The sequence below is a fragment of the Haemaphysalis longicornis genome, unplaced genomic scaffold, assembly GCF_048455015.1.
Source record: "Haemaphysalis longicornis isolate Haplotype H1 unplaced genomic scaffold, Haemaphysalis longicornis Haplotype H1 scaffold_9, whole genome shotgun sequence".
NCBI classification, from domain to species: Eukaryota; Metazoa; Arthropoda; class Arachnida; order Ixodida; family Ixodidae; genus Haemaphysalis; species Haemaphysalis longicornis.
Window position 1 is genome coordinate 167,118,323 of NW_027526460.1, and position 14,004 is coordinate 167,132,326.

At 47.9% G+C, this 14,004-nt stretch overlaps 1 protein-coding gene across 2 annotated transcripts in view; it reads left to right on the top strand.

The window, feature by feature from the left end:
* Positions 1-5,329: 5,329 nt before the first annotated feature.
* The window catches only part of LOC144153037 (centrosomal protein 43-like), a 37,097-nt gene continuing 28,422 nt past the window's right edge, over positions 5,330-14,004 (top strand). The window contains exon 1 of one of the 2 annotated variants that reach the window (XM_077684669.1): positions 5,330-5,565. In XM_077684669.1, the coding sequence (XP_077540795.1) occupies positions 5,464-5,565 (102 nt within the window). In that variant the 5' untranslated portion in view covers positions 5,330-5,463. The remainder of the gene's footprint in view (positions 5,566-14,004) is intronic. The other variant, XM_077684668.1, reaches the window with a different exon arrangement.

Genomic DNA, 14,004 nt, shown 5'->3' on the forward strand with positions numbered 1-14,004 from the left:
GTGAGTTGCAGATATCATAATATTGCTTGCTTAAGTTATGACGAACACGAATATGCGGGTACTGGTATCATTACCCACAGTGAGGTTCTCTTGAAAGTACATTAAAGCATGCAGCGATACTTGCACGCTGGAACTTGAAAAACAATTTTGACATCATTGCTGTTTGAGGTGTAGATTATTGCCCTTACAACAGTGTTAAGCAAGACACAAAATCTGGTCATTTTGAGTCTGTTCCTTGCGGCCACTGCTTTCTGCTCTGTCCCTTTAGCATAAACTGTAGCGGACTAGTCCTGTTCTTCCCTGAGTGCTATTTACTGTTATTCTCTCTGTTCTTGCAGGTTGGGCCTCATCCATGTGGTCAGCAGCTGCTTTCGCTCCCAGAGAAAAATTGACCGGCCCTATGTTGTGTGCCTCACCTCTGAGACGGACAGTGGGGAGATTGTGGAGGCAGCGTGCGAGTGCCCGGCGGGTTGCAGTGGAGCATGCAGTCACATCCTGGCAGCTGTGCACCTACTCGTCCTCTTGCAAGCCCAAGGTTTTACAGAGGCGCCACCGGAGCTTGCATGCACAACTGCCACAACAGTGGGAACGTCTGAGACAGCAGGACATCAAGCCAGCGAGTGTCCAAGACATTGACTGGAGAAGCCCGCAAGAAAATGGCCCCTCCCTTCCCTTGCCAATGCTTCTGTTCGGCGCACGTCGAGTGCAGGAGCAATGCGAGCAGCAATAAAGTGCCGTGCAAGCGCTCGGGAGAAAACTTGGTAGCCTTTGGAATGGGTTTTTTGCCTCAGTTTTGCTGGCCTCCCCCCCCCCTCTCCCCACAGTAACAGAAACAAGGACTGACATGGCACCTGGAGGGTCACCTATGAGCTACCAGCAAGCATTCAAGCCACATCACGCCGTGGTCATCTCGCGAGCACGCAGAGGCTGGGCAACGTCGTGTTTACTAGACCGCTGCATGCAGGGGTGCGCGAATGCTTCCCTTTGTTCCATTTATATCCACAGTTTGCTATACTGCACGCGCTATAAATCAGCGAAGTATTTTAATTTACTTGGATTTTCACTGTGGATACAAAAAAAGCAAAAGCACTCAAGCTGATGCGCGGCGGACTGATGCAACTCTGGCCGTTTCATTTTTTTTTTTTTTTTGATGAAAACTTGAAAATTGCTTCAGCTACCTACATCAATGGCCACTATCATTACGTCGGAGGCATGCATGCAGTATGTGACAAACTAGAGGAGTGAGTGTATTGTAGACGGAAAATATTCGACAGTAAATACATCGCGGCTGAAATGACAATGGGCAACAAGTTAACTTGACGTAAACAAACCTGTCAGCCCGGCAAATCGGGAACCAAGTGCAGAAACTCGAATTTTCCAACGTAAGATCATCATAAAACAGTGTACGCCACTTCCGCAACGACACGCGGCTAAATGCACCGAAAAGAAACTAACAACATACTCCGATACCGTGCGCGCCCGCCACAGAGGAAATTTTCAACCGCGCCGTGACGGCGTAGTGCGGCAAGAAAAGTTTACAGCCCTAGGTAAGATAAAAGCTCGTTTAGGGGCTAAGCGGTACCATTTAACAATGAAATGAAGCGGGCGTAGAGCCACAGGGACGAGTGAAGAAATAAAGCCTAATTTTGACAACGTGTGGTACTGTTTCCCCGCTCGAGCGCCGCTGTCAGTCATAAATAGGTGACGCACGCTCAGGCTTCATTTATAATACAAAGGCTGAACCACGGAACTCCAACGCAGCTGTATTTTTCATCCGGACAGCTACTACGAAATCCCGCGCTTAGCGAACCAATGACAAATATTCGCTCCCAGCGCACCGCGCTCAGCTCACGCCGGCATAGTTCGCGTCAGAAAGTTGCTCGCGCCGGCATAGTTCGCGTCAGAAAGTTCGTTCAAGAGCGTGGAACTTCCCGTGCCTTTTCTCCATCTGGACCGGTATTTCCTCGTTGCGTGCACTGCGGCACGCAGCAATGCTCCGGCATTGTAGTCCATCACCAAGAGCGGTCAATGCCCGCCTTCTATGTTTTGCTACTTGATTTCGGTTTCAAACGACCGTACCAAAATGGCGGACCTATTTACCGGAGTCGACGTGAGATGGCGGGGCTCATTTTGCATAGGGTCTATTGTCGTGACGATGTCTGTTTTGCGTTGCTGTCTCCTTCAGTGCATTTGAAAAGAAAAGGTGCAGAACCACTGACGTTGGGTGCGGGCGCGGGAAGAACAAATCATTTTCCGCCTCGCGTCGCAGGCAGAACGCGGGCTGGTTGTCCGAGTACTGCTCAATCCGTGCGATAGATATATGGGTAACGAACGCTAAATTACGCCTGGGAGGTGAAAATACAAAATTACCAGAATCAAGGAAGTGAGGTGTGTTTGTGAAATAAAATGTGAGGCATGGATGTCGTACTCTGACATCTCCACTTTTGCACTGCGGCGGAACACGACACTTCGACTGCGGCGCACTTCGACGGATCCCAGAGCTCAATAAATAAAGATGTTTTCTGTCTCTCCCGTCCGAACACTTTGCCTGCACGATCAGCCCGCTGCAGGTTTAGGGTTGCAGGCAGCGCGGCGCGCAACGCCCGGACGGGGACTCGTCGCCGAAACCCGAAAGCACGGACGGCCCGGCAACCAAACGGAACACGCAGCATAGCGCGGGCAGGCGGACGGCCGCGTGAGGCGCAAAGAACTACCGCTTGCCTATCACGTGAGGCAGGGTATCTCCCATCAGTCTTTCCTTTTTATTTTTTATGACTAGGCTTCACGATAGTCACGTGACGCTCCTTCCTAAACTTTGTAAACTTTTCTTTCCTCCATGGCTATGGCTCGGTTAACACATGCGCATGCGCTGCTATGCGCTTCTCTCTCTCATTCCGCTGCATTAAACGCGGTAACTGCGCCGCACCGCTCAGTCGTTCCGCCGCCGCTCCGCCGATGACCACCGATGATTTGAATGGAGACTAACAGGCCTGCTATCACGATGGTCGGCGCAACCGTAACAAGCACCGGCCACCCCGATAAAAATTTACACCATCTTCCCGCGAGGGGAACCATGGGGTAGATCATAGATGCGACGCTTCGGGGGTGAACATGCTGCGTAAAATATGGACACACAACAACAATGGACACGCTAACATAACGGAAACGCAACGGAAACCCCCGATGCGTCGCACCTACCCCATGGTTCCCCTCGCGGGAAGATGGTGTAAATTTTTACATCGAAGCTGTTTATGGACATGGTCCGTGAATTTCAAAAAGCTGTTTAGGGCTTGGGCTTGGGTATTGGGGAGCCAAAAAACGCATTGCGGCAAAGCCAACTTTATCGCGTACGGTCAACATTTGAACGGCTGTAGCTCTTATTGTTTTATCCGAACTTTACCGAAAGCAATAATTGGACGATTGGCCGCAAAGATAGCTCATATTTGCTTGTCTGATAGGATGAAGTTTACAAGTTTTATGAAGTAATTGCAAAGCCATAGTCACTACCATTAACCAATAATGGATAAAATAGATACGCAGATACTTCGGTAGGGTTTTTCACGTGAGGGGGGGGGGGTACTCAAGTCGATCAATCAATCAATCAATCAATCAATCAATCAATCAATCAATCAATCAATCAATCAATCAATCAATCAATCAATCAATCGATCAATCAATCAATGATGAATATTTTGTGGTTCTTTCTCGGCGTCTGAAATGGAAAGTTTTCTTTTTTAAGGCATGCCGTGGCTTTTCAATTTACACTGTCTTGAACCAAACACCAAATATTTTAAGCAGCGCTTTATCTAATTCAAACATCCTATTCTAATAATTAAATTTATTATATGTTTGATTAGGGAAGCTATCAGTAGTACCCTCTGCGTGAAACGTAAACTGCACTGTATGCCCTAAATTAAATTACTGTAAGGAAACAATGTGCTCGTCGTTACTAAACTACAATACTCTGATAGGAATGGGTCAGTAACAAGTTCCAAGAAGATCTCAAACAAGGCGAAATGGTCGGATGTCCTGGCTAATGACTCGAACGGCGCCCGGACTCAGCTCAGCCTAGCACTTTGTACCACTTTAGCCAGTTTTTTGTTTCCTCTTGATTTAGAGTCATGATTTTTCTAATCATGCGAGGACCACGAGGGGGAAACTAAGCTCCTTCATTTTAAAAAGGGTGGGCGAGGGGAGGGGGGCGGGTGCTGCTCCCACGACCCCCCCTCCCCCCCCCCCCCTTCCACACACACACACACTGGAGCCCCTGTAGATATATGTGCACATTCTCTAACCATGTTTTGGATGTGCATTGCATACATCTTCGCTGGTCGCGTCCACAGAGGAAAATATTATCACGAGTAATTTCTTGTGTCGTTATACAGTCGGTAAAACGTACGCTTGCCTCAGCTTTCGTACTTTCAGCCTTATCCTGCCTCGCCTGAGCGGGATTTGAAGAGAACTACTGCGGTGTTCTGAAGTTAAGCCCACCCCTCTTGTCTCAAATCTGTTTGTAAAAAGAATATCTCGGCAATTCTTAGATACCTATAGTTACAGTCGAAATATCAATTAAACAAAACGTTTTACCGACTACACGTTTTCTACTCTGTGGCCTATGTGCTGATCCCTTATTAACATTATAATATAGTGGTCTCGATCGCATATTTGATATCCCGATCTGGTGATGTTTGAAATGGGTATAGTTTCCGGACGCTGAATGTTATGACTTGATCTGTGTTTGCTAATTAAATACTGATTGCTAGCCTAGTTTGCAATGTTGATGCACATTTTCTACCTCCGTTTCCTCGTGGGGGTGTTGTTAGCCAATTAAGTCTTTGGAGTCTGTGTCAAATATACATAAAAGCTTGTACGAAAGAGAACTTACTTTTCGACCTACAATTCCTTCAAACGAACCGTTTCTAGTATGGTTCGTGCTGCGTGTTAATCTAAACTAAGACGTTGCTTGAACACTTTGGCACCCAAGCGAAAACGGCACGGATGTTATTTTGGTGACAAGCTCAAGAGCTTGATTCGCCATCCTCCAGCGCTTCACGATGCGAGCGTCCCATGCAGCTAACATACAAGGGAAGAAGTTCAAGACGTTAGTTTCCAGCGCCAATACACGTTTTGCAGCAAGCAGCTGGGAAAGTGTGCCAACTCGCCTTTATTATAAGACCTGCTACAACCGGACTACCGTGAAATAGCTGCGGCGAAAGGCGTCTGCTACGCTCTGGCAGGCGCGGGGGCTCGAGCGGGCATCTCCTTCTAGCCACCCATACCCATGTTCTTCCCCAAGTAACGAAAACAAAATCACAACAAAAAATGCTCAAAAAGTGCCTAAAAAGTTATCTAAAGCAATTCATTTTGTGAAACATTTCCAATTTAAAAAAAAATCTGTTACAACTGTTATAACACTGAATCATGAGCTCCAGTTTCTGCTGACAGTTGCACGACCATCGCATCATGTGTACTATTTGTTTGAAAATGGCGGCGGACGAAGACATCGAGTTACGTGACTTGCTGCTCGGAGCACTTGAAAAAAGAGGAGTTATTAACCGTATAAAGGTGAGAAAGGGGATCACGGAGTTTTAATTCTGGTGACTGGCATGCGTCATTCTGAAGTCTGGCAGGAACAGTTTTGTGCTCATAGCTGACGGAGCCAGCCGTGTAGCGCTGTCCTCCAAGTTGGAAAAAAAAAAGGCACGCCTGGCCCATTGCAGCTTCACGTGCCATAAACAGCGTATGCAAATGAGGAGTGCCGCAAAATTAACTCGTAACGAGCGTGTGTTTGGAAGTCGCCCGCGTTTATCGCACGAAGGTGCAGCTTTGTCAAAGTTCCGTAGGAAAATGGGCTATTGGTAGTGCACGTTGTGCTGGCAGTCGGCTTTGATTATCGCGTTAATTATGCCAGCACAACGGTGGCGTGACTGTCGCAACTTGCAGAGTGCCGCAAAATTACTGGAGCAGAAAATGCCGGCACCGGCATTTTTCGACTGTGGCACCGGCCGGGAGCAGGAGTCTTGAATTGACTGCCGGCAACGGACTAAAGCACCGGCTGCACAATACTCGCCGGCAGTTTCCACGCCTGGCAATCATGCTGCCCACTGATCACACAGACAGAGCCAACACAACGAAAGTTCCGCCGTTGCAAATGGTTGAGTGCTGGGATTGCATTTGAGCATAATGCCGGATATTTGCACGAGCGCATGAACCGGGCGTGCGCGGACATCGAGCATTGGAACCTGTGCTCTGCAGCACGAGCTCCGAGCCGCGTGCCCCACTGTGTCCGCCCTGACGACTCTCGAATTGGCAGCGCCTGCTGTGCAGTAGTTGGGATTTTCGAATAGCGAATTCAAGATTTCTTAAGGTTTTTATTTTTTCTCGGATGATATCAGAATATGGGGAGTGAGATCCGGAACTGTTTAGCGGTTTAGTCCTGCTAATGTTTAGTCCTGCTTTAGTCGCAGGAGTTCACCGCAGGTCTCCTATGCGGGCCGTCAAATGTCTCCGTGCCCTTCTCTAATCCACTCAGGTTCTGATGTGGAAGCCTCGATAAAGCCAGAGTCTTTCAATGCTTTACTGGTCATGAAACTGCTCCGTAACTCAATGGGAGAGCTTCATATGCTGCGTTTGGCCGCTGTGCGGTGGCGCCACCATCTCACTGAGGTCACTCGTCGGGCAGCGTTGCGCTGGCTCGAACGGCGGACACGCGGTGAGTTGTGTTGGTTTTGTGCGGAACACGTGTTGCGTCCCGGGATTTCGTTCCTTGCATAACGATACAACACAAAATCTTTCCTTGTTCTCTTTGCCAAGCGACGGGGAGCTGCGTGAAAAATGGAGGCGCACCATTCCAAGGCAAGAAATGGGAGATTTCAGCTTCGATTATAAGTGTGTGACAGTATGTGGGAATGCACTGTGTGTGAGAGCATCCTGGACCTGGAGTTGTACAAGGCTAACTTAAAGCCGGATTTTTGTCAGGTCAGTCAGGTAGTAGCGGTGCTTCATTACCTGTTTGCAAACTTGTATTACCTTGCACTCAGGCTCGCATGTAAAAAAAAGCTTTGGGACGTCCTTGTGCTTTTACTTTTCATATTTCCGCGAATTGTCCCTTAGGGTTCATTTTTATTGTTTTGTAACCACGCGTGGCTGCTTCCGGTTTTCTTTTCTGCCGTTTCAACCGGAGCGCCCGTTGACTCTTTTTGTCGTACGTCCCGTCGGGCAATATTGTTTGATATCGAAAGGACGTCACCTTGTCGCTAACTTGATTTTTTGTTTCTTCGACAATGTTCTTGATCCTATTTCCAGGGATCTCAAATTAATAATGTTCCGAGAGTAATGCATGCATAGCAAACGCCGCGCAACTCACTTTATCGACATTCATCTGTGCACGTCACACTGCGGACTGCTTCTTCGGCGTTTGTGTTTCATTCTAGTCATTTGTAGAGCAGGAGGTCGCTTTAATAAACGTCGTTCAGAAAAGCTTTGCGTCGTTCTTGGCTACTTCGCAATATTCTGTTTCCTCCGTGTGCTGCACATCGCAGCGCGAAAAAATATATTTTTGTACGCTGTACCGCGCTCTTTTGTTTCCTTTCGTAATATTAAAAATTTTGTGTGGCGTGTGATAAAATCAGGTCTATTGTTCTTTTTTCGCTTCGTTTTTTTTGCAAGGACTGCAAAGCGCGGAAGTGGGAAGGCACACGGTGCAACATATATCTCTTCGTGTTTTGATATTTCGTGTTTCTGCAGCGTTTTTAGATGTTCTCAAGTATGTACCAACTCCTCGAAACGACGATACTATTGGGCTGTCTCTTTTAGCGTTCCATGCATTCCAGAGCAATCAACGGATTCATTTATAGCGTAGTCTGAACGACGCGCACGTGGTTTCTTTCATTTTTTTATTGTATTATCGATAGCCACGCAGCAGTCCATGACTACGGAGCTACCGTATGTGTGGTATTTACAACTTTTGCTTTAAGAAAAGAAGCAATAGAGATTTAAAACTCCGCAAACACGACAGCGCAGCGCGTGTGCTAGAGGACGCAGAAGCAGTTGCCGTTCGCGGCCGATGTCTACGGTAATTTACTTGGAAAAATAAAACTCCATTGAAGGCAGGTGATATACACAATGACTGGACTATTCATCGCTAACTACTACGAAAAAAAGCACACTTAACCAGCGCGCAGACACCAAAAGCAGTGAGCGTTTGCACGCCAAGAGCTGGCCAATATGCCGCACGCGCAGCGGCTGGATGCCCTTCGTGCGGCGGTGGCGCCTGTAGTTGGCGCCCGCGGTCCTTATATGAAACAAGCGCCGAAGTTTCGTGACCAGTAAAGCATTGAAGGACTCTGATAAAGCCATCCTTTCTGCCGAGTTGTCAAGTGGAGTGGTAGTCCGAGCTCACACGCAAATGGGAAGTGCCGTGGAGGAAAGAAAAGTTTTCCTAATTGGGAGATATGGAGAATACATGGGTTGTGGACTTGTGGTCGAGCCGTTAGAGAGAGCAGGCACACACACTGAAAACAATAAAAAACCCCAGAACCGGAAATTTGACATCATAAAAGCAGCAAGCCAACCGGACGACACTGCTGCCAAAATAACAGCCGTGGAAAATGCCGGCTGCTGCAAAAAATCCACTTTCTATTTATTTCTTGTGCTCGAGCGGCTTCTCTCCGTGTATCCTTGAAATTCAGCTTGTTGGTATTTAATGTTTGGCGAGCAGCTGGTGTTCACTGGCCCTTCTCTTTGTGCCCCCGTTTCCACCAATGAGACGTGTTGTTGGGCCACTTGGCACTGCCCTCTGGTGCCGAGGCCCTCTCTTGACTTTTCTCCTCCCTCTGTCCTTCGCCTTGTGCACACTTGATGCTGTGACTGGGCACTAGGCTAAAAGGAGGCAGTAATCTAAAAGCCTGAGGGTTTCGGCTAGTTGGCAATCCATGAGGGATGAGCAGGAGAGAGATTCTTCTTAAAGGAGTACTGACACGAAATTTTTATGTCACGTTTTTTTCGCTGCTATGCGTGCCTACCAGCCCACTAATCATAGAATGACAGATTAGAAGGTCGAGCGCAGCGTAAACATTCATTTACGGCGTCCTTTATTCGTGCCAGTTTCGGTTTCGACAGAAAAACGCCGAGCGGCCGCCATAACAGGATGTATCACATGACGTCAACATTCTTGCCGCATCGCTGCCTCTCTGGAAGCGCGAGCGAGCGCACGCGCGCGCCCAGACCGGCCGAGGTCTTCGCCGTCCCCACAGGCCCGGGCAGCATGACGTCAGTCCCAAAACCATGACGTGTACACACGCCCGGGCAGCGCGCGCCAACCACAGCCAGCGCGTCGGCTTCGTCACGGGAGCCCCGACGTCGCCAGTTTGGGGCACGTAGCAGATGATGTCACGTCGGCCCGCTCTGGGCTTTCTCGTGCGGGCGAAGATTAAAATGAATTTTGAATATGTTTCGCTGAACGGTTGCTGTTGAAACTTGCTGGGAGATATCTCCTGATAAAAAGGAAGCGTTTTACATAGTTATCTCAGCTTTGAAATTTCGTGTCAGTACTCCTTTAACATTTGTAACAATATCGTGTGACCATTGACCGCCGGGTAGGTCGGCGTTAGTATCACTAAATATTAGCGACGCCCGTCGGCATCTTATTACGGCAGACAGTGGAGAAACGAGCGAGAATAGATCGCGCAGTTCACATGGGCAGAACCAAGCCGCCAGTGCAACTTTCATCTGCTTGGGTGTTTCCACAAGTGCGACACTTTTGCTTGTAATTCAGCCACCTGTCTTCATTTCCGAAACAAGGCACACGAGAAATTGCTGTCACCACCGGCAGGGAAGGTAGCTGGTTGTTTACCAGAGGGAAGGGGTTGTGTTGTCATTGTGGGGACAGCCTAGCAGACGACGTTTGCACTGGTGGGACAGTTCTGCACTTGCGAACTGTGCTCGCTTCGCCGCTTTCTACCACGCTGACCCACCTGCTGGTTGACGCTCCCGCGATATTATTAAAAAATTTGGCGGCTGAATCGCACTGTTTTAAAACTTAAACAGAAAAGGAACAACACACAGAGACTGGATGATGCGTAAATTATGAGCTTATTTCATTTTTCACAACACGCACTGCGTGGTACAAAATCTAAATCATATGAAGTGATAAAATGGTGGTGCAAACCCATCAAAACCCCTTTCCCTCAGCTCGTCTGCGTGTGCGTGAGCTTCTCGACCTCGCTATCTGTGAGGGTCACTGGCAGCATGCTTATACGATCACCTGTTTTCACAAGGGTGGAGGTTTCCAAAATCTCCTTTTCCTTTGCACAGCCGATGACACTAGTCTTGGTTAAATCTAGAACACTGGGGCGCCAGGTGATGATGGCAAGGATTACCGTATTTTTCGGTATATAAGTCGCACTTTTGTATAAGTTGCACCCCCCTCAAAAGGACAGTTTTCCTGAAAAAAAAAAAAGTATATAAGACGCACATGTGTACAAAACTCACGGTGTACAAAACTTACTATAAGGTAAACTCATAGGATCAGTTCGTTAGAAAGTGCGGTGAAAGTACATGGTTGCGGCGGCCGCCGCCTCTGAATGCATCTCCCGGTAAGCAGTGCTAGACACGTGCACCTACCGTCCAAAGTCTACACAGAACAAGCTTCTCAAAAATGGTTTATTGATACACACACAGCATGTTCCTACAGACGGCGTTTAGGCAAAACCATCGAAGCCTTCTTCCTCCGACCTGCTAACAAATAATTCATTCATTTAGACCATGGTTTCTCAAAGTGGGTTCCGCGGAACCTACGGGTTCCGCATGCCCCTCCTCGGGGTTCCGCGAGCTACTGATAAATTTTCCCTTCCGCACTCGCCAAGTAACTTAGATTGTGAACCCAAGGTGCGATTGATCTAAGCAACCTCCGTTACTCATGCCCGAGTGTCAGTAAGCACATGTCAGTGCATAACAGAAAGGCGCGAGCTGCTCAATAAATCCCGCCAGCAGACAGACTCCGAAAACAGGTCACGTGGTTAAACTATTGCACTTGAATCTCGGCTTTATATAACCCCCATGCGCATTTCTTATGTTTGGAGATAGGTGCCGCTAGCGTACGCACTCGCGTAAAGTCGACATTCACGTGCAGTAAATTCAAAAGCAAGCAAGCTTGCTTCCTTTTGAATTTATTGCACGTGGATGTAATGAAAAATGGCGAGGGGTGGATGGGGGGGGTTCCTTGGCACTTAATGGAGCTTAGCTGGGTTCCCTGGGACCAACATGCTTGAGAACCCCTGATTTAGACCATAGAGCTGCGTCTCTTAACATGCGCTGACATCACGCAGCACACAGGTACCTTTTTGGGCGCGGAACACGCGCGGCCGCCAGGTACTGGGTTTATTCCACACACAAGTCGCACCAGTGGATAAGACGCACCAGCAAAAATTCCAGAAAAAAACCGTGACTTATACACTGGAAAATACGGTAGCTAGCCTCCCTGGGTGTGTAATGTGCTGGCTGGTCTCGTATTGACGCAGTGGCCCGATTGTCCAACATAACACTGTCCGCATGGCAATGGCAGATGATACACAATCGCTTTTCTACATTCTATGAATTTATTCTCGTGGTTGATCTTTTTGCAAAGGCCTATCGATTTCTTGGGCGCTGTGAAAACCACTGGAAGCTCGTGTCTGCCAGCAATCTTTTTTGGCTTCGTGGACATACGAAAGAACGACCGGCCACATTTTCTTCGTTGTCTCCTCACCTTCTGCTGTCCTACCCATCTTTGGCACTGTCTTTAACTCCATTTCGGGCACTGCCCAGGTGTGCTGGCTGAGCACTGCCGCCGATGCCCCAGCATTCCAGATTTTACCAAGGCAAGTTTCATCGGTCGCGCAAAGGAACAGATCAGATGAGAGATTGCAGAAGCCTTCGCCCACAAGAAAAGGCGATTGTATAAGCATGCCATCAGTGACTCTCACAGCCACAGCGGCCGCTTTTCTGATGGAGGCGAGAAGCAAAAATGCCGTTGTGTATGAGATTTTGGCGCACGTTAAGGATCCCTAGGTGGTCAAAATTAATTCGGAGCCCTCCACTACGGTGCGCCTCGTCGCCTGCGTTGTGTCGGCGTGTTAAACCCTACAACCAATCAATCAAGTGACTCTCACAGATAGCGACATTGAGATGCTCACGCATGCTCAGAGGAGCTGAGCGAGAGGGGTTTTGATTGGTCTGCACCATCTTGTTATCACTTCATATCATTTAGATATAGACATACTAACTTGTGTTGAAACGCTACCACACTATCTTGCGGTCAGTTTTTAGAGCTTTGATTTTTTTTTATCTTAGTTCTACGAAATAAGAAATACAAAATAAGAGGTTGGGCATTTCCATAGGCTCCTGCATTGCCCCCGTTTTGAGCGATTTATTTCTTTCAAAACTTGACGAGGTGATTTCCTCTACTCTTGCAGGGACACCGGTTGACAAGATCTTTTGGTTCGTTGTTGATCTTTTGATTGTCCTTAACTGCTGCTGTGAGAGGCTTGGAACAGAGGCTCGTAATGCACTAACAAATGCCAGCAGTGCCATGCACCGCTTGAATTGACAAACTTTCAGAAAGGGGGTCAGTCCGTTTTTGGATATTAGTCTTGTATTTAGAGATAAATATGTCTGCTGGTGTTACGAACCACGAGCCAATATGCCACTCCTACCATTCAACTTGGCGCATTCGAAGCTGGTGAAAAGAGGATAACAAAGGCTTGTTTTGGGGCTAGTTGGTGTAGCCTAGAATTCAATATGCATCAGTGTGCACGGCACATTTGGATGAGGCACAGGGAGAGTGGGGAAGACAAAAGCAAGCAACAGTTGCTAGTGTACACATCATCATCTGGCTTTGTCGTTTCCGCTGTCCCTCGTCCAAATATGCAGCGCACGGTAACGTTCAGTGCTGAAAAGAGGAATCGCAAAAGGATGTTCGACGAATGCCTCAAATAAAGCATGCCTCCATGTAATGAACCAGAGCTGCAGCAGTCAAGGTGTAAGCCTGTCTGGAGCTGGCCATCCCAAATATTTGGAGCTGAGCACTGCTCAAGGAACTGAGAAGAGGTGGTAACGGTGAGATTGGGGCAATGCCCACGGAAAGGCAAAAGACAGCGGTCATACTGTATCTGCAAAAACTCGCCCACAATTTGAAAAAGATGGGTGTGTGGGCGCGGGAAGGAATTAAGTTTTTGGCACCAAACGAAGTGAGCAAGCTTTGCAGACTAACAAACCCTAGCCTATCTCCGAGCCTACGTGCCACAAAAAACACCAAATCGCATTGTAGCACGCGCAGAAGGCGTCGTGTACAGCCCCCCGTTAGATTGTGGGGAAAGTAGGCACATGAGTGGATGCCTTGCAGAGCACAGCAACAATGTGAAGAACAGCACGGGGTGATGGCTGCTACGACACTGCAAGCAGTGTCGTAGCAAGTCTTTGTTTGACTATGCCAAACACAAAGGTCAGCTCATGCGAGAAATGTTAGAGGCTCAGTTGGTAGCAAATGCAAAAGATTAGTGCGTTAGCACTGCCTCTGTGGCCTTACCAAAGAAAGAGTAGGATTTTAGCAATTGAATGTGATGCGAATAAATATGCCTTATGACATGGGCCAGTTTTTCATGTATGAAGTTGTCTGCCAATAATACTGTTGGAAGTTCGTGCCTTGTGCGTGTGTACTCTTTTGTCCTCGTTGTGCTAGTTGTTCCATTATTTGCCATATCGTGCCAACAGGCCTAAACCGGCACTCTTGGGAACACATTGGAGTGTTTTAAAATGCGCCTGAAGCTTGCATGTGACACTTTAGCATTTAGATGTTGAAGGTTGAGTAATGTAACTGAATTGGGCAAAATGTTTTTTCTATTCTACGGACAAAATTTTCCTAGTGGTAGTTGTTTAGAAGCGCTTGGTTTCTTAATTCTCGATGCATGTCGGCTGTGCCCACTGTCAAACCCACGTAGAAAGAGCTCAAACGGGATTGGAAATTGT